This window comes from Gymnoscopelus braueri, assembly GCF_963280865.1.
Source record: "Gymnoscopelus braueri genome assembly, chromosome: 9".
In the NCBI taxonomy this organism is placed as follows: Eukaryota; Metazoa; Chordata; class Actinopteri; order Myctophiformes; family Myctophidae; genus Gymnoscopelus; species Gymnoscopelus braueri.
Window position 1 is genome coordinate 50,811,881 of NC_137610.1, and position 23,455 is coordinate 50,835,335.

At 43.8% G+C, this 23,455-nt stretch overlaps 1 protein-coding gene across 4 annotated transcripts in view; it reads left to right on the forward strand.

Moving 5' to 3' along the window:
* LOC308091342 (anoctamin-9-like) overlaps positions 1-23,455 on the forward strand; it is a 112,880-nt gene that overhangs the window by 66,933 nt on the left and 22,492 nt on the right. For 3 of the 4 annotated variants that reach the window (XR_013933699.1, XM_080436883.1, XM_080436885.1), the window contains 8 exons: positions 8,945-9,019; positions 10,837-10,965; positions 12,314-12,456; positions 16,866-16,915; positions 17,018-17,085; positions 18,440-18,519; positions 19,092-19,226; positions 23,276-23,369. Coding sequence is in view for 3 of the 4 variants with exons in the window: in XM_080436883.1 (XP_080293009.1) it covers positions 8,945-9,019; positions 10,837-10,965; positions 12,314-12,456; positions 16,866-16,915; positions 17,018-17,085; positions 18,440-18,519; positions 19,092-19,226; positions 23,276-23,369 (774 nt within the window). In the remaining variant the exon portion in view is untranslated. Of the gene's footprint in view, positions 1-8,944; positions 9,020-10,836; positions 10,966-12,313; positions 12,457-16,865; positions 16,916-17,017; positions 17,086-18,439; positions 18,520-18,681; positions 18,704-19,091; positions 19,227-23,275; positions 23,370-23,455 lie in introns of all 4 variants that reach the window. The other variant, XM_080436884.1, reaches the window with a different exon arrangement.

The window sequence follows — 23,455 nt, forward strand, 5'->3', positions numbered from 1 at the left end:
GCGCATTGTAACTGTGGATTGTGACGTTACACACCATATATGGGCACATCGGTACCACATAAGCTCCATATACTGCCAAGTGAGGACATAGTGGAACTAGAAAATGTGCTCCTCGGAGCACAAGTCTCCGCCAGCAGTTTTTGGTGTTCTGCAGGGGCGACTGAATATGTAGTGTCTGCATCTAAAAGATGTTCTTCTTGAAGCAATGTGTCCTTCTCTCTGTTTCTTAGCTTTGGCCTTCTGCGCCTTTGCGTCTTCATCAGGTTTCAGATGCTCATTTGCTGCTTCTTTAGTTTGCATAATGGGAGTTAGTTACATTGTGTGATCTCAGCCTCCTATTTATATATTTATATTACATATTGTGATGTCACGTAAAACTGACCAATGTTAGGTGTTCTCAGAGGAACACACACACGCACGGACGGGTGATTTGTACTGCAAGGTACTGTTGGTAGAATGTGCGTGGTTTTTGGTGTTCTGCAGGGGCGACTGAATATGTAGTGTTTGCATCTAAAGAATGTTCTTCTTGAAGCAATGTGTCATATGGGAGTGGTCGTAATTGACTGGTTTCAAATACTTGTCTGTCTTCTTCATCTTCATTGTTGTCTTGAACAGTTTCAGCAGTTGATCAATCAAGACTGATTGATCCTGTCTTACCTCACTTCAAAAAGTAATGGCTTTTTGAAGTGACACACCTATTTATAGAATTTTATGTCGTCATGCGTCCCTCTAGCCAATCAAAGGCATTGGTGTCAACATATTGACACGTGTCACGTGGAGCTTGACCAATGTTAGCTTGGCTAACTGTTTGCTCACACAAAGCGAAAACATATTCTCCACCTTCGGCAGAGACAATAAATAGTGAAGATAACATTAGTGTGATCGCTAAAGCGATCCCACAATTATTATTATTGTCTGGCAACTGACCACTTCTTCAACGTTCTGCATGGGATCCTGTGTAGAGCTAATCAAACCGCTAAGCTCGTCAGTTCTTCATTCAGACCACTCACCACTCCAAACGTGTCTTCTTGGGATCAGACGGGAATTCACTCACCGACGTGACTCCAATGCCGGCCTTTTCCAAGTTCACAGATGTAATGCTCCGCTATCTTGGTGGCCATCTGATCCATGCCTCCGATAGGACTAAACGTTTGAGGCTATAGGGGGATCGCGTTGCCTACACGCTTAAAAAAATACAACTCAAGCTCAGTGGTGGGGTTAAACTCCAAGAGCCCACGGACGGTAGTGGACATCATCGCCTAATGTCCTCTCAGGTGGCGTCTCGGAATGAAGAACGGGAAACGGAACAAGAGTTTAACGCAAAGATGACTCACTATGGGATCTATAAACCCCCCGGAAGCGTTAAAAATATCAATCCCTGAAAAAAACGCACATGTATGCCCCCTCCGGCCCTGGGGCCCGCACACGGCGGGGCCCTGACCTCTGGGGCGCCCGGACCCTCCGGGCCCGGACGCGGCATAAGGGATAAGAAAAGGAGGCCCTGACAGACCGCAGTCTGCCTTATTCAGCTAATAGACAAACAAGGTCCGTCATCTACTAACCCTAAAAAGGGAACAGGGCCCCCTGCTCCCGAGACCAACTGATCGTTAGCCCCCAGGATCATGTCAGGAGGAGAAAGGCACCTCAAGTAGATGAGGCTGCCACGCCCAGGACTGCGTGCGCCACCGAGGAAGCCGCCACGTCCAGGCTGTAAAATGCTGCAAAGGTCGAAGGTGACGACCAGTTAGCGGCCGTGCAAATCTCCTGGACCGAAGCCCCCCTAGAGAGGGCCCAGGATGCAGCCACCCCCCTAGTTGACTGAGCCCTCAGTCCATCAGGCACTGGGGTTCCACCACTAGTATAGGCGAGCCTTATAGAGCGTGCCAACGCGTCGTCACCACGGGGGGCGTTGGCATTGGGCGTGGCATTGGGCAATGTTAAGTCAACCTGGTTTTTACCCCTCAAAGATGTCCGCCGCTACCAAAAGACACTTGTTGACGCCCCTTTCAGGAATTTTGGCACGCTTTATAGCCTCAACTATCCACCTGGAAAGCGTCGGCTTGGCGACCGCCTTCCGCTGGTCACCGCGGCCATAGGAGACAAACAGCTGCGTAGACGACCTGCTGGCCGCCGTCTTCCGACAGTAGAGCCTCAAGGCCCTCACTGGACAAAGACAATGTAACCGCTCATCCTCCACCGAAGCGAAAGGAGGTGGGTGAAAAGCTACCAACTCGACCGGAGCCGGTGCTACCACCCCGGTCTTGGTAACGAATGCCAGGTTCGGTTTCAACAGAACCCTCCTGTCGTCACCAGAGAACCTCAAGCACTCCGAACTCACCGAGAGTGCATGCAGGTCACTAATTCTCTTAGCCGTAGACAGGGGCCACCAAGAGGACCGTCTTAAGACTAACTATTTTCAGGCTCGCAGTCTCGAGAGGCTCAAATGGAGAGAGGCAGTGCATTCAGCACTACCGCCAAATCCCAGGCTGGAAACAGAGGCCTGTTAGTCGGCCTGGCCCGTCTGGCGCCGCCCATGAACCGCCGCACCAGGGGATGCTTGCCAACCGTCCCGCCATCGAAACCTTCGTGGCAGGCGGAGATGGCCCCCAGGTACACCTTGACCGTCGAGAAAGTCAAGCCCTGATTTAACCTGCTTTGCAGGAAAATAAGAATGCTGCGCACCGGAGCCCGAAAAGCCACCACCACCGGTGACTGCTCCCGGCACCATGACAAAAAATATTCCATTTAATGTCATAGGCAGCCCTCGTAGATCCGGCCCTGGCCCCCTGAATGGTAAATACCACGTCAGGGGGCAAACCACACAAGTCTAAGGTGACCCTTTCACGGGCCAGACCCACGGGTCCAGGTCCCGGGGGCTGGGGTGGTTGATTTCGTTCCCTGCTTGCCGCAGCAGGTCCGCGATCGGAGGGAGGGGCCACGGCTCGGCGTAGAGGAGAGGAGTTATTTCTGATCTCCAAACGCCCCATGCTGAAGCTACCAGCAGCACAGACAGACCCTGAAGTCTGACCCTCTCCAATGTTGGGCGGATCAGTTCCAGCGGCGGGAATGCATACAGCAGTTCCCTCGGCCAGCTGTGAGCCAACGCGTCCAGCCCCAACGAGAGGTCCGTCGCCTTCACTGAGAAAAAGCGAGAGCACTTCGCGTTCTCTGCCGAGGCAAACAAATCGACCTGTGGTCGGCCGAACCTGGTCCAAATCATGTCCGCTACTTTCGGATTGAGTGACCAATCCGTGTACCAATACCTGCCCCTGGACAGCAGACCCGCCCGCTGTTCTGAAGGCCTGGGACATGGAGCGCACAAATTGACAGCAGGCGCGAGTCGCACCAAATTGTCAGCTCGCGGGCCAGGTTGTCCAACACTCGGGAGCCTAAGCCTCCCTGCTTGTTGACGTAGCACATGGTCGTAGTGTTGTCCGTTCTGACCAGGACATGGCAACCGCTGATGCACGCCTCGAAATACTTGAGTGCGAGAAACACCGCCATCAGCTCCAGGTAGTTGATGTGGGCCAATTGTAGACTGGGGTCCCACACCCCCCTGGCTGCACGGCCCTCGTGAACGGCGCCCCAGCCTGTCAGGCTGGCATCCGTCGTGACAACCTTCCGTGAAATCACAGCACCTACACTGACACCCTCTGACAGAAAAAGTGCACGTGACCACGGTCTGAGTGCTTCCATGCAACGTGGAGACACCAGAACCCGTCGAGACCCCATGGTGGGTGGGATGTTGAGATCCCGCACCCACCTCTGAAAAGGTCTTATAAAGAGTCTGCCTAGGCGGATCAGGTGTATGGCTGAAGCCATGAGACCTGCTGCCTGCATGCACAGCCTGTACGTGACTTTCTTTCCTACTTGAAAAGACCTCACACAGGCTAGGAAACTGTCTATCCTTTCCTTGGATAGGCATGCCACAAGCGTGGTTGAATCCAGTGAAATCCCTATGAAAGAGGTTTGTTGACATGGAATCAGCACGCTCTTCTGAAAATTGACGGTGAAACCCAGCGACGTCAGGTGGGAGATAGCTATCTCTGTGTGTCTCGCCACCTCTCGACCGGAGTCCCCGGCCAAGAGCCAGTCGTCGATGTAAGTCGACAGACGTATCCCCTGTCTCCTCAACGGAGCTATAGCCTCCTGTGTGCATTTCACAAACACACGGGGGCTCAGGGACATTCCAAACGGGAGGACCGTGTACTCGTACACCCGTCCCTCGAACCCGAAGCGCAGAAATGTCTTGTGCGGTGGGTAGATGGCCTTTGGAGGAGGCCATCGTGTGGTGAAGGAATGCTAAGCTAACGGCTCTATGCGGGGAGTTAGCTTAGGGTGGGGTGCTAAGGGCTGTGGCTGTAGCCAAACAGCTAAGCTAGTAGCAGCTAAGCGGCTAGTTAAGCTAGGTAGCAGCTAAGGTGGCTAGTAGCCAACTCACCACGAGGCAGAAAATAAGTCGTAAAGTTGTTTTCCGAAACGAGAGAAAACCCGTGGGCGATTGATCCTAATATCCGCTTTTAGAGTTATAGCTGGTTTCTCTCGTGAAGACTGGAAATCGAAGATTTGAGTAGTTTTGAAGTAGTTTTCAGTTTTTATAAGCGTGTAGCCTAGTGCATCTGCGAACAGAGGAACTGAAGAGGACGTACTACGTCACGACCGGGCCTTAGTTATATGTCCTTCCGGAAAGGGGAAGGGACAGCCGGTGACGTGACATACCCTCTTGCCCAATAATGGGCCCCGGGAGCGTATTGTGTAGCTCTGTTGCATCGCCAGATGGCGCTGTTTCCCATAGTGGGAATAATTTATGCATAATATATGCTGCATAGCCTATATGCCATATTCAGGTTCATATACGTGGGGGGGGGGGGGGGCAAGTGCCGCCATGCCCCCCCCTAAAAATCACCTATGATGCCCATACATGGAGATTTCTGTATCTGTCTGTCTCTGTCTGAGTTTTGTGTGAGGCATGTACAAATATGGAGTCCAGGACATGACATCATGGTACTCCACAGGTGTCACTATTTCTAATATGAACAATCTTTCAAGTTAAAAAACTAAAACTTCGCGGCCCTCACATCTAGGCCCGATCCGAGGTTGGTCCAGACAGGGTCCAAAACTCATCATCGTCCCAGAACATTTCGACTGTCATCCCTTCTAAATAGTCAATTTCCTCCTCATCCTTCAATGGTGTGGTTGGAGATAGTTTTCTTTTCCGTGGCATAGCTGTGTAAGAGATATTTATGAACCAGGACAGCGACCTTTGCTGGCCTAGTCACTCTGCACACACGTCATGCGAAGTCCGGCCCCTCTGGCCTCTCCTCTCCTCTCCTCTCCTCCCTCCCCGCATCCTGCCAGATCAGGCTGAGGGTCTGATAGGCAAATCAGAGAATCAATCAAGCCGAGAGTCTGATCACTGATCGAGGTGAGGTAAGATGCCTAAATCATAGCCATAGCTCTGATCAACAGTCTGTGGCGGGTCTTGGAGTCATGTGGAGTGATCCTGTGCGTGCGAATCCCGGACGAACTTTCTGAGCTTTTGTCAATCATATTATTATATAATAATAATAATAATAATAATAATAATAATAATAATAATAAGGGTAATAATAATAATAAAATACTAATTATTATAATAATATATATGTATATGAGAGTGTGTTCTAATATTAATCTATTATAGCTAGATAACATCATTATCCATTGTCTTCATTATAGGAAATGTAATGAGTGAATTTTAACATTTGCATAATTGAAAACGAGCTATATTGAAAGATGAAACCCCAACCCTAACCCAACATAATATTAAGTTAAGTTTTAACATAAGTGTTTACATGGATATGAATGCATAACAAGTCAGCTATGAGGTGGGCGATTTTTTTTTTATGAAAATAATTATTGTTTGAGTGTTTTGGGATGAGTCAAATTGACTCGCTAACACCAATAGTGTATGCAACACAATGAACGTTTTGAGCTTGTACAATTTTACATTTACAGAATAGCGAAGTACATTAATTTACGAAAAAAGTTAAAATATGGAGATAAGAGGTTTCTGCCCGACAGTATATATGCAATGTGTCCCTTTGGAGTAAATGGTCACTTCAGTGTCATCTGGGGACGCCCCCCCAAAAAATCATGTGGGGACCCCCAGGTTGAGAACCACTACGCTGTAAAACACCTGTGTGTGTGTGTGTGTGTGTGTGTGTGTGTGTGTGTGTGTGTGTGTGTGTGTGTGTGTGTGTGTGTGTGTGTGTGTGTGTGTGTGTGTGTGTGTGTGTGTGTGTGTGTGTGTGTGTGTGTGTGTGTGTGTGTGTGTGTGTGGGTGGGTGGGTGGGTGGGTGGGTGGGTGGGTGGGTGGGTGGGTGTGGGTGTGTGCTGCCACCTAGTGGCTGCCGGGTATCAGTGCATCCCAGAGAGAAGGAGGAGGAGGAAGGAGGGAGGGAGAGAAAAGACTCTTTTCTCTGGAGAGAGAAAGAAAAAGAGAAACGGATCTGATTGTGAGTGAACAGCTGAAACATCCTGCTGTTCCCTGGATCACTGGATCACCAGTGGATCTCTTTTAGGATCCACCAGGACAATGAATGAATGACTGTTGGATACATTGTAACAGGATCTGAATCACAGCCAGATAAAGACAAAACCAACCCAGGGTGACGTCATCACAGCAGCAACAGGCAGTAGTGGTAAAAGTACTCACGTTTCTTTACTTTAAGTAAAAGTATCAATACCACAGTGTTATAAATACTGTTACAAGTAAAAAATATGTTGTTGTTGTTGTTTTTTTTAATTTACCTGAGTAAAAGTACAGAAGTATTGGCATCAAAATGTACTCAAAGTACCAAAAGTAAAAGTACCCATTTCACAAGTTTTCAAATGTATAAAAATCCTTTGAAAATAGCAGATCTACAAGCTAACAACGCGCTGTGAGCTTGTAGATCTGCTATTTTCAAATAGCCAACATATATAAATCAGGTCTGAAGTGGTTAATGTATGTTTTATAACCAGCAACTAAAGTGTTCATTAATTGTAGTGGAGTAAAAAAGTAGAATATTTGCCACTGTGATGCAATGGAGTAAAAGTGTTGAAAATTGGAAATACTCCAGTAAAGAAAGGTTTTTAAAAAATACCTCAAAAGTGTACAACAGTACTTGAGTAAATGTACTTAGTTACTTTCCACCACATGGCAGCTAACAGGTATAGCTGCTTCTACATTCCTGAGCCTTTAGACAAACAACACAGGGTTATATTGTTCCTGGAGGAAGTAGTTTAGTGGAAGTTAAAGCTTCTATACGTAATGTCATTCACTCTGCAGGCTGGAGGAGTTGATCTACAAGCTGCTGGAAGGAGAGAAGTCATCTCTGGATCTAACATCTCTCTGTGTGTGTGTGTGTGTGTGTGTGTGTGTGTGTGTGTGTGTGTGTGTGTGTGTGTGTGTGTGTGTGTGTGTGTGTGTGTGTTCATATGAATCATGATGCGTGGACACAAGAGGCAGGTAGGTCATAGATAATGTATTTTATATAAGCTTTGTTTTTAATACTGTAGCCTATGTTGTTGACATAATAGCTCTCACTGTCACATCACTAGCCTTGGGTCAAGACTATCATATTTACTGTACATATTTTTGTTTGTGTTTTCTAACAGTTTATATGATGTTTTGCATAGTAGTGTCTGTCTTTACATGTTTCGATGAATTGAGTGCAAAGGACCCCAATGGAAACAAGCCATAGTGCTTTCTTGTGTTTAAAATCCTCTTTGAATGAATGAATGAATGAAATCTTTATTTTGAACATGTTAAATTTAGGCAACAAAGTTAAAAAAAATAAGTAAATTAAAGAAATGCAATATAATGAAAAATAAATGCAAAACAGCCTCTCAGGCAACAACAAAACTAGAATTCTACATGTTCAAAAAGGAGTAGGATGAAGTATAATACGTATTTAATCCTACCCCTTTGTTCCGCTTACTTCAGCGTCATATCAATTATTATTATGATTATTCCATGATCAATCAATATGTATTTGATCTATTCTTGACTTTTGTTTTCGTATCATAGATACGAAAGCAAAAGTCAGACTAGATAAAATACATCTATGATTATAGTCTGGATCCAAGGCTCCCACATCACATGTTGGACTTATTTTTAAGGACAAGAAGTCCTAAAAGTTACTATTGCAAGACCTATAGCCTAGTAATAAGGAGACTTGTATGGCTGCTGTTGAGAGCCTATAATATGTCATTTATTGTATAGCAGTAGTCCATATGTGGTAACAGGAAAGGTGGGCACCAAAACGTTCTGGGCACGAGGGAAAACTGGGCACCTTAGTAATAGTGGGCACTATGGGGAGCAGTAGCACTCTGAGATTTGCCTGTGAATGAAAAGTGCAATACAAATAAAATGTATTATTATTAAATGTGGGCACCCGGAAGAGTGGGCAATTTGTATGTGTGTATGTGTGGGGTGGGGGGGGGGGGCAGAAAAGTAAAACAGAGAGCCAGAGAGAGTCAAGCATGTCTTTGAAAATATGCAAATGTACCATCCTTCACCACCTCCACCTCCTCCTCATCCTCCTCCTCACTCTGACATTTACCAACCAAGGAGGCTATTAAGCCTGTGTCTCTTCCAAAACCGTTACCTTTCAGAATTAAAATTCAAAAGTAGCTAAAGTAGCAGATCTACAAGCTCGGTTCACTTTTTTATTTTTTACAAATCTTTCAAAAATAGCAGATCTACAAGCTCATAGCGCGGCACTCGGTGCCGCGCTATGAGCTTGTAGATCTGCTATTTTGAATTTGCCAAAATAAATAAAAAAATGACACAGACGCATTCCCGTGTCTTAAACGGTTAGAATATGTAAATCTACCATTCAGTCAGTGGTGATACTTTGACATGATGCTATATAGTGACTTAATGACTCAATGTCTCCATTGTTCTGTTGCCTCGTAGCCCAGCATTGAACTCCTGGAAAAGATCGGAGTGGTCAGAGAAGATGGCTTTGACCAGTCCACACTTCCTCCTGTGGTAAGACAGAAAAACAAGCCTCTCTTCTATCTTATCCATGCAGCTGAGTCAGCTAGAATGTCCTGTCTGTCATGTGAGTGGCTGATTAGTGTGGGGGTTGTGGCATTATGTCTTACTTGAGTAAAAGTATCGATACTGCGATGCAGAAATGAAATACTCTGTTACAAGTAAAAGTGCGGAATAAAAAATGTACTGGAGTAAAAAGTACAAAAGTATTGGCATCAAAATGTACTTACAGTAGTACGAACAGTAGAATGTACTCATCATGCAGAATGTCCCATTTCACAAGTTTTCAAATGTATAAAAAAAATAGCCGATCTACAAGCTCACAATGCGACGCATTGTGAGCTTGTAGATCTGCTATTTTCAAATGGCTGAAATGTATATAGGGCTGAAGTGGTTAAAGTATTTTTTTGTAATAATAATCAAAGTCTACAAAGTAACTAGTAACTAAAGTTTCAAATAATTGTAGTGGAGTAAAAAGTACAATATTTGCCTCTGAGATGTAGTGGAGTAGAAGTAAAAGTACAGAAAATTGGAAATACTCCAGTAAAGGAAAACAAACCTCAACATTGCACTTAAGTACAGTACTATTAAATGTCCCTAGTTCACTTAAAGGGATAGTTCACCCCAAAAATAACTAACATTTTCTATGGATTAGTCACCCCATGGAGACTTGAATTCATGGATATGTTTTAGTTTTTTGTCTCATTCCTAAGACAATAATTTGATGACCAGCGGACCGGTATAGGCAGCGGTTCCAGTAGGAGACACAAAGGAGACTCTTTGTGTCTCCTACCGGAACCGCTGCCGGTCATCAAATCATTGTCTTAGGAATTCTTTGAGACACACATACGGGTACTTCGGGGCGTGACCGAATCCGCCATTACGTTTTCGGGGTGAAACAACACAGCTTTCACCATTGTAATTGCACTAGGGAATACGATACGATACGATACGATAGTACTTTATTGTCAGTTTGCACTGAAATTTGTCTTGCGACCCAACAGCCATGTATGAAACATACGTACACGTTGTTACATTTTATGGCTTTATTTCGTCATAGCCCAACATACAGTGGTGGAAAGTAACTAAGTACATTTACTTAAGTACTGTACTTAAGTACAATTTTGAGGTATTTGTACTTTACTTGAGTATTTCCAATTTCCAATACTTTTACTTCTACTCCACTACATCTCAGAGGCAAATATTGTACTTTTACTCCACTACAATTATTTGAAAACTTTAGTTACTAGTTACTTTTCAGATGTAAATTATGATATTATGAAACATACATTAACCACTTTAGCCCTAAAAAATAGCCGATCTACAAGATGCGATGCGTTGTGAACTTGTAGATCTGCTATTTCCAAATCTTTAGTACTTTTACTTTTGGTACTTTAAGTACATTTTGATGCCAATACCTTTGTACTTTTACTCAAGTACATTTTGAATTCTGGACTTGTATTCTGGACATGTAACTGAGTATTTCTATATTGCAGTATTGATACGTTTACTTAAGTAAAGAATTTGAGTACTTTTTCCACCACTGCCAACATATGGTGAAGTATAGTAGTGCGGGTCATTGCAGCAACCACCGCTCTTGTGAAAAATGAAAACGGGGCCGCAAAAGATTCTAAACGTGGGCGGCAGTGGCTCAGGGGGTAGAGTGGCCGGGTTAGAGTGAACTGGAAACCCACAAGGTTCCCAGTTCGATCCCGGGTTTCCCCCCAGAGTTAGTGTGCAAGTGTCCTTGAGCAAGACGCTGAACCCCCTAACTGCTCCCTGGTGTTGTTGTTGTTGTTGTTGTGTGACAGGACATGCCTCTGTCCGATGACTACGTCCTGGTGGCCAAGCTGAGTAGTGCCCAGCAGGAGGACAGCCTCTCACTGAGGAAGCAGAGAGCCTTCATAGAGGAACTGAAAGCAAAGAACCTGAAAGTCACAGTAAGTTCTCCCAACGTCACGTCAGCAACATTCATTTCTCTAAGTCCTGGGAAGCCTTTGCAACAAAAGACACTTTGAACCATTCACATGTTTTGAAATGTTTAACCCATTAAGAGCTGGAACGCATATGTTTTCATTTTTAGATGTCTTTGGCTTTTAAAAAATAGCAGATCTACAAGCTCATAGTGTGGCACCGAGTGCCGCGCTATGAGCTTGTAGATCAGCATTTTTTTTTTTTGTGCAAATCTTTGAATATATATATATATTTTAGGTGTTTGTGTCCACAGAAGGGGATGTCACCTGTCTGGCATGTATTACTGAAATGTAACCACATTCAGATGACACCCCGCAGTATTTGACATGTTTTGAAATGTAAACTTTTTTTTTTATTGTAAATGTTGGCCTATAATAATAACACCAGGTTGAAAAGTGAGAGCCAGAGAGAGTCAAGCATGTCTTTGAAAATATGCAAATATAGCATCCTTCACCTCCTCCTCCTCCTCCTCCTCCTCGCTCCAAGCCAAGGAGGCTATTAAGCCATTTAGACAGGGAACGCATCTGTGTCATTTTTAGATTTCTTTGGCTATTCAAAAACAGCAGATATACAAGCTGGAGATTGTAGATCTGCTATTTTTGAAAAATCCTGAAAATGTGTGCAAATCTGTGCAACATTTTTTTTTCAAGCGAACATTTTTAACTCAAATCTTTGCTTCTGGGGGGATTCCACAAATGTCTTCTAAATCCTAACAGGATTTTTGAAAAAAACCTATGTTGCTATAATCAGTGGTTCTTTTTTTTCATGTCAAGGACCCCCCAAAATGGTATTGTATTTGGCCGTTTTCACGATTTTTCAAAAATATAGCAGATCTACAAGCTCATAGCACGGCACTCGGTGCCGTGCTATGAGCTTGTATATCTGCTATTTTTGTATATCTGTTAAGGCAGAGAGCCTTCATTCATGTACAGCACTTTGTTCGGCCTTTGGTTGTTTTTAAATGTCCTTTATAAATACATTTGAATTGACTTGACTTTGTCGAGCGTCGATATGAACACAATTGGCCCGTGTTCAGAGGGGGGGGGGGGGGGGGTCACTGTACGTACACCTGTCAGCGGGGAGTGTTGGGCGGGAGGAGTAGGACGAAGGCTCTACGTCCGCCCGGTGGGGGCTCCTGACTGGACAGTAGGATACGACAGCAGTGACAACACAGAGATGTGTGTGGAGGAGGAATTAATTGGCAAATTGGCAAATGACTATATTGGGGAGAAAAGGGTAAAGCAAGGTGTCGTTCATATGATCTTAAAGCACTTTTACGTACGATTTAATAACTTCTGTTTCTTTCCCCCGTAGAAAATCATAGACGACAAGAATGACATCGTTTTCTATGGGATTCAAGCACCCAAGAAGCTCTTTGAGAAGTACAGGTACCTGCTGAAGGTGTCTGACGCCTGTAACTGGAGCTGTGAGCAGAACATCGTCCCTCTGAGCACCAGGTAAATGCACAACACCGTCCCTCTGAGCACCAGGTAAACACAACGATGATGATCAGTGTCACTTTATTCTGACTGATGTCCGGTCCTGTTATCTAGAGATGGTACGATCTGGTCCTGTTATCTAGAGATGGTACGATCTGGTCCTGTTATCTAGAGATGGTACGATCTGGTCCCGTTATCTAGAGATGGTACGTTCTGGTCCTGTTATCTAGAGATGGTACGATCTGGTCCTGTTATCTAGAGATGGTACGATCTGGTCCCGTTATCTAGAGATGGTACGATCTGGTCCTGTTATCTAGATGGTACGATCTGGTCCTGTTATCTAGAGCAAGGTATATAAAAAGAAGGTACGCAGTTCTGCAGCCAAACTGCAGGCGTGGAATACATTGGAGCCAATGAGAGCCATGGTGGACCAGCTTAGTAAACACTATTCCTGAACGACGGAGACCTTTGTAAAGCACTCGGCCCAGGAAAATAAAAGAAGACATTGTTTTCTGCTGTGTTGCTTTTCTATGTGTACACTGTATACGTATCTAAAGAGCACAAAGTTCCTCTATTGCATTTTTTTGCATGATTTGACTGAGAGATGGCAGTCGAATCAGACGAAATCAAAAAAGTAAAGTAAAATTTGTTTTAAAAAAATACAAAAAAGCTAATTTTTTGTTGCATTATTCGACTACCAGTCCACTATAGGCAGCGTTTGGCCAATCCCATTCGACTATAGAAATCCTTAGTCGGGGACAGGCCTAATCAGTACTGCTGTACGGGGCAGAGACATGGAAGTTCACTGTTCTAACAGGAAGAGGCCCAGGATGGAGTCTACACAAAGAATGCTATGAATGGATGGATGGAATGGAAACATGGAACTCTATATGGAGGCCTCCCAAGGGTCACAGACAAGATCAGAGATGAGGCAAGGATGAGGCATGGCTGGGCACCGTGCCAGCAAACTGACACTGTGTGGAGCCAAGCCAAGACGCAGCTAGTATAGGGAAAGATTTGCACCCAGTGTTGCCAGGTTTTGCGAGAGAAACAAGCCCAAAAGAAGCAACATCAGCACTTTAAACCTATTATGCGCGTCGGCTATTTGAAAATAGCAGATCTACAAGCTCACAACGCGTCGCGTACTGCTACTTTTGAAAAATCCGTACACCAGTATAATGCTCCCATATGCAACTCTTTAATGGTAACCCTAACCATTGAAGAACTGCACATGGAAGCATTATACTGATGTGCAGATTTTGTACTCTTTTCAACCGTATCTTTTGATTCCCCCAAAACGACCTGGAAAGGGTACTTTAAATGGTAAATGGTAAATGGTGCATTTATATGGCTCTTTTATCCAAAGGGCTTTACATAGATTGAGCGTTACATTCTCCCATTCACACACACATTCACACACCGATGGCGGAGGAAACCATGCAAGGCACCAACCTGCTCATCGGGAGCAATTAGGGGTTCAGCGTCTTGCTCAAGGATAAGGATAATTCCTTTTCCTTTCCTTTTAACAGGACGTTCATGAAAGTCCTTGCGGGCTTGTTTCCAATGAGGGCCTGTGAGCAATTAGGGATTAAGAGTCTTGCTCAGGGACAACCAGGGGGCAACCAGGGCCTCTGGCTCCCTAGGCGGGCTCACTAACCACTCAGCTATGGCCGCCCCCAGGACACTTCAACACTAACTCTGGGGGAGCCCGAGATCGAACTGGTCTGGTCTGCTAGAGCAGGGGTGATGCAACTTTGATGATGTAGAGGGACACTATATTTCCACACTCACTCCAGAGGGCCACGTTGCATACTGTCGGGCAGACACCTCTTATCTCCGTATTTTAACTTTTTTCATAAATTAATGCCGTACTTCGCCATTCTATGTCACACAAAAGTAGCAAAAATAGCAGATCTACAAGCTCAAAACGCGTCGCAGTGCGACACGTTTTCAGCTTGTAGATCTGCTATTTTAGCATTTTTTTAATTAGAATCCGTTAGTTTTTTGCTATTTTTAATTGGAATCCTGAATAGTAACATTTTTATTTAATTTCAAATGCATTTAGTTATACGTATGTTAACTTTATGAACTAGAATACAAATACATTGGACATAAAAAAGACAATAGAATTGTAATACTAGTCATTAAGCTACTAATATAGACTGAAGTAATTGAAGCGGGTCATGTTTGTATGTTTGGAATTGTAACAGCTGAAATCAATGATATATCAATATTCTGATATTAACCTGCGGGTCGCATTACGTGAAGGTGGGGGGCCGCATGTGGCCCCCGGGCCTCCTGTTGCCCATATATGTGGTAGAGGTTGGCACACTGGCACACCCCAGCTTAGAGGCTGGCATACGTACACACAGATACTCATTTCTTCAGTCAGTATCGGAGGCATTTCCGATACTGTCACACTGTCATACAGTCATACTACTGTCATCATTATTGGCTAAGAAAACACACAGGACATTCCTGACTGAGTGTTTATTTAACCATTTAATGTCCATTTTAGTCCATTTGTACACTCAGAGTTAAATGAACACACTGAGGACTTTACTGTGTAAAGCTGTCATTAATCTTTGTTCTAATAGCCTACAGGTGATGTGTTGTAGCACCATGTTGATAGATTAAAGCAGTAAAAAGTGAAGACAGGTATACATTTAATCCACAGGAGTGTCATAACGTTTGTTTTTGCTGTATGACTGGTCTAACTGGATCTGTTAGACTCATCATCATATCAGCTGCCTGTATGAGTCAATTATCTTTTATTCAGTGGTGGAAAAAGTACTCAATTTGTTTTACTTAAGTAAAAGTATCAAATACTGCAATGTAGAAATACTCTGTTACAAGTAAAAGTCTGGAATTCAAAATTGACTTGAGTACAAGTACAAAAGTATTGTTGGTATCAAAATGTACTTAAAAGTACCAAAAGTAGAAAGTGCTCATTATGAAGAATGTCCCATTTGAAGTTTTCAAATGTACAAAATATTTTGAATATAGCAGATCTACAAGCTCACAATGTGTCGCATCGCGACGCATTGTGATCTTGTAGATCTGCTGTTTTCAAATGGCCAAAATGTATATAGGGCTGAAGTGGTTAATGCATGTCTTGTAATAATAGTAAAAGTACAATATTTGTAGTAAAAAGTAAAAAGTACAATATTTGTCTCTGAGATGTAATGGAGTAGAAGTAAAAGTACTGAGAATTGGAAATACTCCAGTAAAGTAAAAAAAATACCTCAGAATTGTACCTAAGTACAGTACTTGAGTAAATGGTACTTAGTTACTTTCAACATCTGCTTTTATTTTCATTTCATTTCCATCAGAGTCATATCAGCTGTCTGTATGAGTCAATCATCTTTTACTTTCATTTCCCTGTCGGTTCTTCTGGGGGATTTTTATGGTGATGGATCAAATCTTTATGCCGTCAGCGTGTTCTCTAAACACAACACTCGTAAAAGGAATGTCCTTTTGTTAAACCACATCCATCGCGCCGTCTCTATTTTGGGCATGTTAATATTTTCAAAGGCTTTAAAATGTTAGACGTGCTTCTAATTCTGAAGGAAATATTTGTACAGATTATGTAAAAATACACAAGTCTGCTTTCTAAATGTAATTTAGGACAGAACAGATCTGCTGAATACTAATAATAATAATAATAATAATGATAATGATAATAATAATAATAATAATAATAATAATAATAATAATAATGTAACCAAGAGGCTTCGGGTACATAATAGACGGACCAAATATGTATAATTAAAATAATCTTTATTGAATATTGCAGTATAAAAATAGATTGTCTTTATTACAAATACAGTTATCACAAGTTAACTAATAAAAGAGACAGACTGAACTTCATATGAATGCTCACCCTAACCAACTGAACCCCTATCATGAAGTAGCTCTGTGCGCCAACGCAGTGACCACCTGATGATCACCACCTGTTATGACATGGAAATGGAACATAATGAATATCAGAGCATAATAGCAGCAATTCATGAACCCCTATTATATGACCAAAGTGCATAGCCTACTGTATGTGTATATGAGCCAAAGACTCACCGCAGACACCAGACTGTTCGCCCCTAGTCTTTGGACACAGACGTGAGTCCCCACACAAAATGCTGACTGTTGCACACTACAAAAGAAACACATTTATAGTCACCATTTAGCTACCCTTAGCTTCACCATATATATCATAAAATACCAACAAGTGCATACAGTAATAGAACAATGCAATAGACTGCACAGTAATAAAACGAACGAGAGAGAGCTAGACTTACATTTTAAATGTAACTCGTCCGCACCCCACGCTACCCACCGGCCACAATAATCATGATGATGATGATGATGATGATGATGATGATGATGATGATAATGATAATATTGACAGAGTAATGTCATGTTTGTTTCAGGATACGGATCGTTCACTTCATCCTCCATCACACCATCATCAGGACAGCAGGTGAGATGAACGTGTTTTAATTCATGCAGTTTATTAGAATGAATTACAGTTTAGTTATGCTCTGTGATCTGTGACTGACACCTGTCAAATTCAATCAACCAGGCCATGATGAGGACCTCCGGGAACTCATGAAGAAGAAGGTGTTTGAAGCAAAGTTCTGCTTACATGAGGTGAGTTCTACTGTGTGTGTGTGTGTGTGTGTGTGTGTGTGTGTGTGTGTGTGTGTGTGTGTGTGTGTGTGTGTGTGTGTGTGTGTGTGTGTGTGTGTGTGTGTGTGTGTGTGTGTGTGTGTGTGTGTGTGTGTGTGTGTGTGTGTGTGTGTCTGCCTGTTAGTTATTATGATTAGACATTTAGAAGTTAGGTTTAGGTGTTTAAATGTTTTCCCTATGAAATACTTTGATGTGCAGCAATGTCACTCCAGGGTTTAAACCAGAGAATAGAATCCTGCTGCGTACGAAGCTCACAGCTCACAAACCACAGAGAATACCTGCTATTGTTACCTGTTGTGTTTGTATTTATTGACACACCCACACTAACGATGTGTTTGTATTGACACGCCCACACTGACGATACCACACAATGATGAGTGAGGCTCTCACTCTCTCTCTGTGAAGTGTTGTTCTAACATTATTATCATTGTGATGTGAAACCTACCAGAACTAATAATAACCTGTTTACACTACATGCACTCATCATGATGTGTATGTGTACTGTATGCGCGTGTGTGCGTGCGTGCGTGTGTGTGTGTGTGTGAATGTTGTCTAGTGCCGCTGCGAGGGTATTGCAAGTTGGAAAAGACACTTAAGATTTCAATGATAATATGACATTGATATTAAAAAAACAACATATACATAAACATGTTTAGAAAATTACTGTTTACTTTAAAACCTTGAAAAAGGCATCTTCATGATGCATGATACAGATAAATAGCAACTTTAAATTATACGAAGTTGGTTCCACTTGATCCAAGCCGGAACACAATGTCTTCTAAATCCTAACAGTTTTTTTGAAAAAATGTATGTTGCTATAATATCAGTGGTTCTCAAACTTTTTTCATGTCAAGAACCCCCGAGATTATATGTATTTGGCCGCGGACCCCCCCCCCATCTCAAAATATGTTCCAGGGACCCCCCGGAAGCAAAGATTTGAGTTAAAAATGTATATATATTTTCAAAGGTTTCCACACATTTTCAAAAAAATATCCCCCAAAATAGCAGATCTACAAGCTCATAGCTCGGTGCCGTGCTATGAGCTTGTAGATCTGCTATTTTTGAATAGCCAAAGAAATCAAAAAATTACAGACAGATGCGTTCCTGGTCTTAATGGGTTAAGTCAGATGGGTGGGCCACGAACACTTTCAATATTTTCCAGTGGGCCCACTGGGCCCTGATCCAGAAAAGGTTGAGAGCCACTGGTCTAGTGCTCCTCTATAAGCCACATGTATACATCGTAGTACAACAGTGTTGTCAAACACAACGCTACAGTATACGGTGGCTGAGCTGCTGTTCTCTGTTTGTGTTCCAGAAAAAGAAGCAGAAAGAGTTAAAGGACAGCTGGGCGCGCTGGACCGCCATCCTACAGGGTCAGCCCATCACCGCTGTCAGGTTAATACACACGCACGCACGCACGCACGCACACCACGCACACACGCACGCACACACACACACACACACACACACACACACACACACACACACACACACACACACACACACACACACACACACACACACACACACACACACACACCCTGTCCATCCTACAAGGTCAGCCCATCACTGCTGTCAGGTTAATATACACACAATTCAATTCAAAGGGCTTTATTGGCATGAGAAAACATACGTTTACATTGCCAAAGCAGAAAGCACAATACAACAATACAGTAATACAATCAAAACAAAAAATATGTACATTTGAAAGTCAGAATCTTCAATAGATCAATTTCTATGTACCAAGATCACTGGGTGCAGACACACACACACACAGACAGACAGACAGACAGACAGACACAGACAGACACAGACAGACAGACAGACAGACAGACAGACAGACAGACAGACAGACAGACAGACAGACAGACAGACACACTGTTCATTATGCCCCCTCTGCTCCTATGTTCTGACTACTGTGTGCGTGCGTGCTTGCGTGCGTGCGTGCGTCTGTGTGTGCATTTTAGGAGCTACTTTGGAGAGAAGGTAGCTCTGTATTACCTGTGGTTAGGATGGTACACCTACCTGCTCATCCCAGCTGCTCTCATCGGGGTCGTAGTCTTCCTGTACGGCCTGGCCTTCTTCAACACCTCCCCCCTCATGTGAGTTAGATCCCTTGGTTCTCAAAGTGGGGTCCGGGGACCCCCAGGGGTCCTTGGAGGGGTACCAGGGGGTCCCCAGCAAAATGTGTTACTATAGTGTCACAATCATTTTAACCACTTTAACCATATTATATTGTTTGGCTATTCAAAAATAGCAGATCTACAAGCTCATTGCGCGGCACTCGCTATGAGCTTGTAGATCTGCTATTTTTGAAAGATTCTGAAAACGAATATTTTTTACTCAAATCTTTGCTTTTGGGGGGGTCCCAGGAACAACATATTTTGAGATGTCTGCGGGCAAATACATATAATTGTGGGGGTCCTTGACATGAAAAAGTTTGAGAACCACTGAGTTAGATTTATAAAAAGCTACTGATATAGTCATCTAGATCCTTGGTTCTCAAAGTGGGTTCCGGGGACCCCCAGGGGTCCTTGAGGGAGTTCCAGGGGGTCCCCAGCTAAATGATGGATAGTTAGGAACCAAATGGACCATTTTGGGTCTGTAACTCTGAGAGTGTACACATGGAACCAAATGGACCCGTTAAGGTTAAATTAACATTGATTTTACAATATACATTGGGGTCCCAGAGATAGAAATGCCATTAAATGGGGGTCCGTAGCCTAATGCATGTCAAACGGGGGGTCCTTGAAATTAAAATGGTTGAGAATCACTGCTAGAGCCGTAAAAATCTTCTCTTCAGTTCAGTTCAGGTTTATTTGTCATATGTATAAATACAAGTATAAATACAATGAAATTTGTTTTGCTCAGAGCATTCTCAGTCATTATATACACATAAACAACATCTATAGTGCAAAGAAAAGACAAACACAAAATACAAAATAAAGTGCAAGTGAATGACCATACAGTGCAAAACAAGGTCAGCTGTTCAACAGCCTGACTGCCTGAGGGAAGAAACTGTTACTGAGACGGGTGGTGCGAGAGTAGATGCTCTGGTAGCATTTTTTGGAAGGGAGTAGTCTAAACAGGGTTTTTGCGGGGTGGCTGGTGTCTTTAATGATGTTGTGGGCTTTTTTCATACAGCGAGTGGTGTAGATGTTGTGGAGACTGGGTAGTTCTGTGCTGCCGATGATTTTAGCTGCTGTTTTAATGGTCCTCTGCAACCTGTTGCAGTCCTGAGCGGTCGTGTTACCGTACCACACTGTGATACAGCCAGTTAAGACACTTTCAATTATGCAACGATAAAAGTTCACTAGTCCTATTGTACTTAAGCCAAATTTTTTAAGGCGCCTCAGAAAGTACAGTCGCTGCTGCGCCTTCTTGAGGATGTACTCGGTGTTGAATGACCATGTGAATGTGTCTGTGATGTGTATGCCCAGGAATTTAAAGTTATCAACTATGTCGACAGATGACCCTTTGATGGAAATGGGGGTGTGGATACCTTTGGACTTCCTAAAGTCTACAATGATTTCTTTGGTCTTATTGGTGTTAAGTGAGAGGTTGTTGTTATCGCACCATAGAGTTAGATCTTCTATCTCCCTCCTATAGGCCCTCTCATCACCGTCGGTTATTAAACCGATCACTGTGGTATCATCCGCAAATTTAATTATGCTGTTATTCTCACATCTGGCGACACAATCGAACGTAAACAAACTGTATAACAGAGGACTGAGGCAGCAGCCTTGGGGGGCACCGGTTCTGGTGAGAATTGTGGATGAGCATCTCTCTCCTATGCGTACACACTGGGGCCTGCCTGTCAGAAAATCAAATAGCCAATTACAGATGGAGCTGCCCACACCAAGGCCACTGAGTTTCAGCACTAATTTAGATGGTACAATAGTGTTGAATGCGGAACTATAGTCTATGAACAGTAGTCTGACATATGAGTTTTTCTTTTCAAGGTGTACCAGGGCAGTGTGTAAAGCAAGAGAGATTGCGTCGTCCACAGATCTATTTGAACAATAAGCAAACTGAAATGGATCAATGCTAGCAGGAATGATGCTCTTGATATAACAAATGACCATTTTCTCCAGACATTTCATGAGAACAGAAGTCAAAGCAACAGGTCGATAATCGTTGAGACAGGTAACAGGTTTTTTCTTGGCAATGGGCACAATTACTGTTTTTTTAAAACACAATGGCACCACACACAATGACAGGGACAGGTTAAATATGTCAGTATAGACCCATGACAGCTGGTCATAGCATGTTTTAAGGACACGAGAGGCTACTCCGTCTGGCCCTGCAGCTTTATGAGCATTAACTTTTTTGAACGCTTTACTCACAGTCCTCTGCGTCACCTGTAGGTCCACCACCTCAGGTGGGATCTGCGCCGTTGTAACTGGGTCCATGTTGTGAGCCTCGAAGCGGGCAAAAAAGTTATTCAGCTCGTCCGGTAGGGACGCGGAGGTGTCAGTAATTGAGCCTGACTTGGGTTTATAGCCCGTAACTGCCTGCAGTCCGCTCCACATTCGCCGCGAGTCACAGCCGCTGTAGTTGTGTTCCAATTTGTCCATGTACTGTCCCTTTGCAGCTTTGATAGCCCCTCTCAGTTCGTACCTGGATCGTTTGTAGCGTCCGTCGTCCCCGGATTTGAAAGCGATGGTGCGCTCCCTCAGTTTAATGCGTATATCATTGTTCATCCAAGGCTTCTGGTTGGGATAGGAGCGAACGGAACGTACTGGGATGCAGTTATCCACACAGAACTTGACGTAGCCGGTGACAGTATCAGCATATTCATCCAACTCGAGTCCTTGAAAATGGTCCAATCTGTCGCATCAAGGCAGCCCTGGAGTTTGGTAACGTGTTCTGTGGACCAGCACTGTACCGATCTCATTGTGGGCTGCTCACACTTCACTTTCTGCTTAAAGGCAGGGAGTAGAAGCACGGCCAGGTGGTCGGATTTCCCAAAGTGAGGACGCGGTAGCGCTCTGTAAGCAGCCTTGATAGTGGAGTAACAATGATCAAGAGTCTTTTTACCTCTGGTTGGGCATTTGACATGTTGATAATACTTTGGTAGCACAGTTTTCATGTTACAGTGATTAAAGTCCCCCGCCACAATTGATATGGCCTCCGGGTGCATGGTCTCCTGTTTGCTAATAACGCCATACAGCTCATCCAACGCCTCGGCTGCCTTGACTTCTGGCGGAATGTAAACAGCCGTTAGCAATACACAGGGGAACTCCCTGGGGAGATAGAATGGTCTGCACCTTACGGTGAGATGTTCTAGCACTGGCGAGCAGTACTGTGAGGTAATAACCACGTCGGTGCACCAAGTGTCATTAATGAGGAAACAAACACCACCTCCCTTTGACTTGCCCGTGACCGTCCTGGAACGGTCTGTGCGGAACACAGAAAACCCCTCTGGTTGTATCGCCCTGTCGGGTGTATTAGGGCTCAACCACGACTCCGTGAAGCAGAACACACAGCAGTTCTTTATGTCCCGTTGTGAACGTAAACGGCTGTGGAGGTCATCCAGCTTGTTCGCGTCGAGAGACTGAACGTTGGCGAGCAGCAAACTGGGGATCGGGGGTCTGGTCGGTCGCCCTCGTAACCTCACTAGGACGCCTCCTCTCTTCCCCCGTCTGTGTTTGTTGCTGCTCCGTGGCGGGGTATCCGCGTTGCCAGCGTTGTTGTTGTAAAGTTCTCTCGGTAAATACCGCGGCTTCCAATCGCTAGGAACATCCATCCTTATGTCCAGTAATGTCTTGCGGTCATAAACAACAGTGCACGACGTACTTTGTGTAAACACAGAGACATATAACATAAAGACAAACAATATGACGAGAGCTGCTCTGAACGTGTCGCCATAGTACGGCGCCATCTTGGATCATATGATCACTTATGGGGGTCCCTGAGGCATATCTTTTCAAATGGCGGTCCGCGGGCTAATAAGTGTCAATTTGGGGGTCCTTGACATGAAAAAGTTTGAGAACCACTGTTCTAGATGTGGGCTTAATTTATGTACATATCTGAAGTTACTTATGTGTTGTTCCCCTGAGTTTAAGTCTCACATTTATACTCACACTTGGACGATGGCATATAAAATAAGCTTTATAAGTGAACTGTTATGATGACTGTCTTCTTGTAGAAAGGAGGTGTGTGAAGCTACAACGGTCATGTGTCCTCTCTGCGACAAGAGATGCAAAGTGTGGCAGCTGTCCGACACCTGTACATATGCTAAGGTACAATTTAATTTAACTTTATTATGACACCTGTACGTTATGCTAAGGTACAATTCAGTTCATTTTTATTATTACACCTGTACATA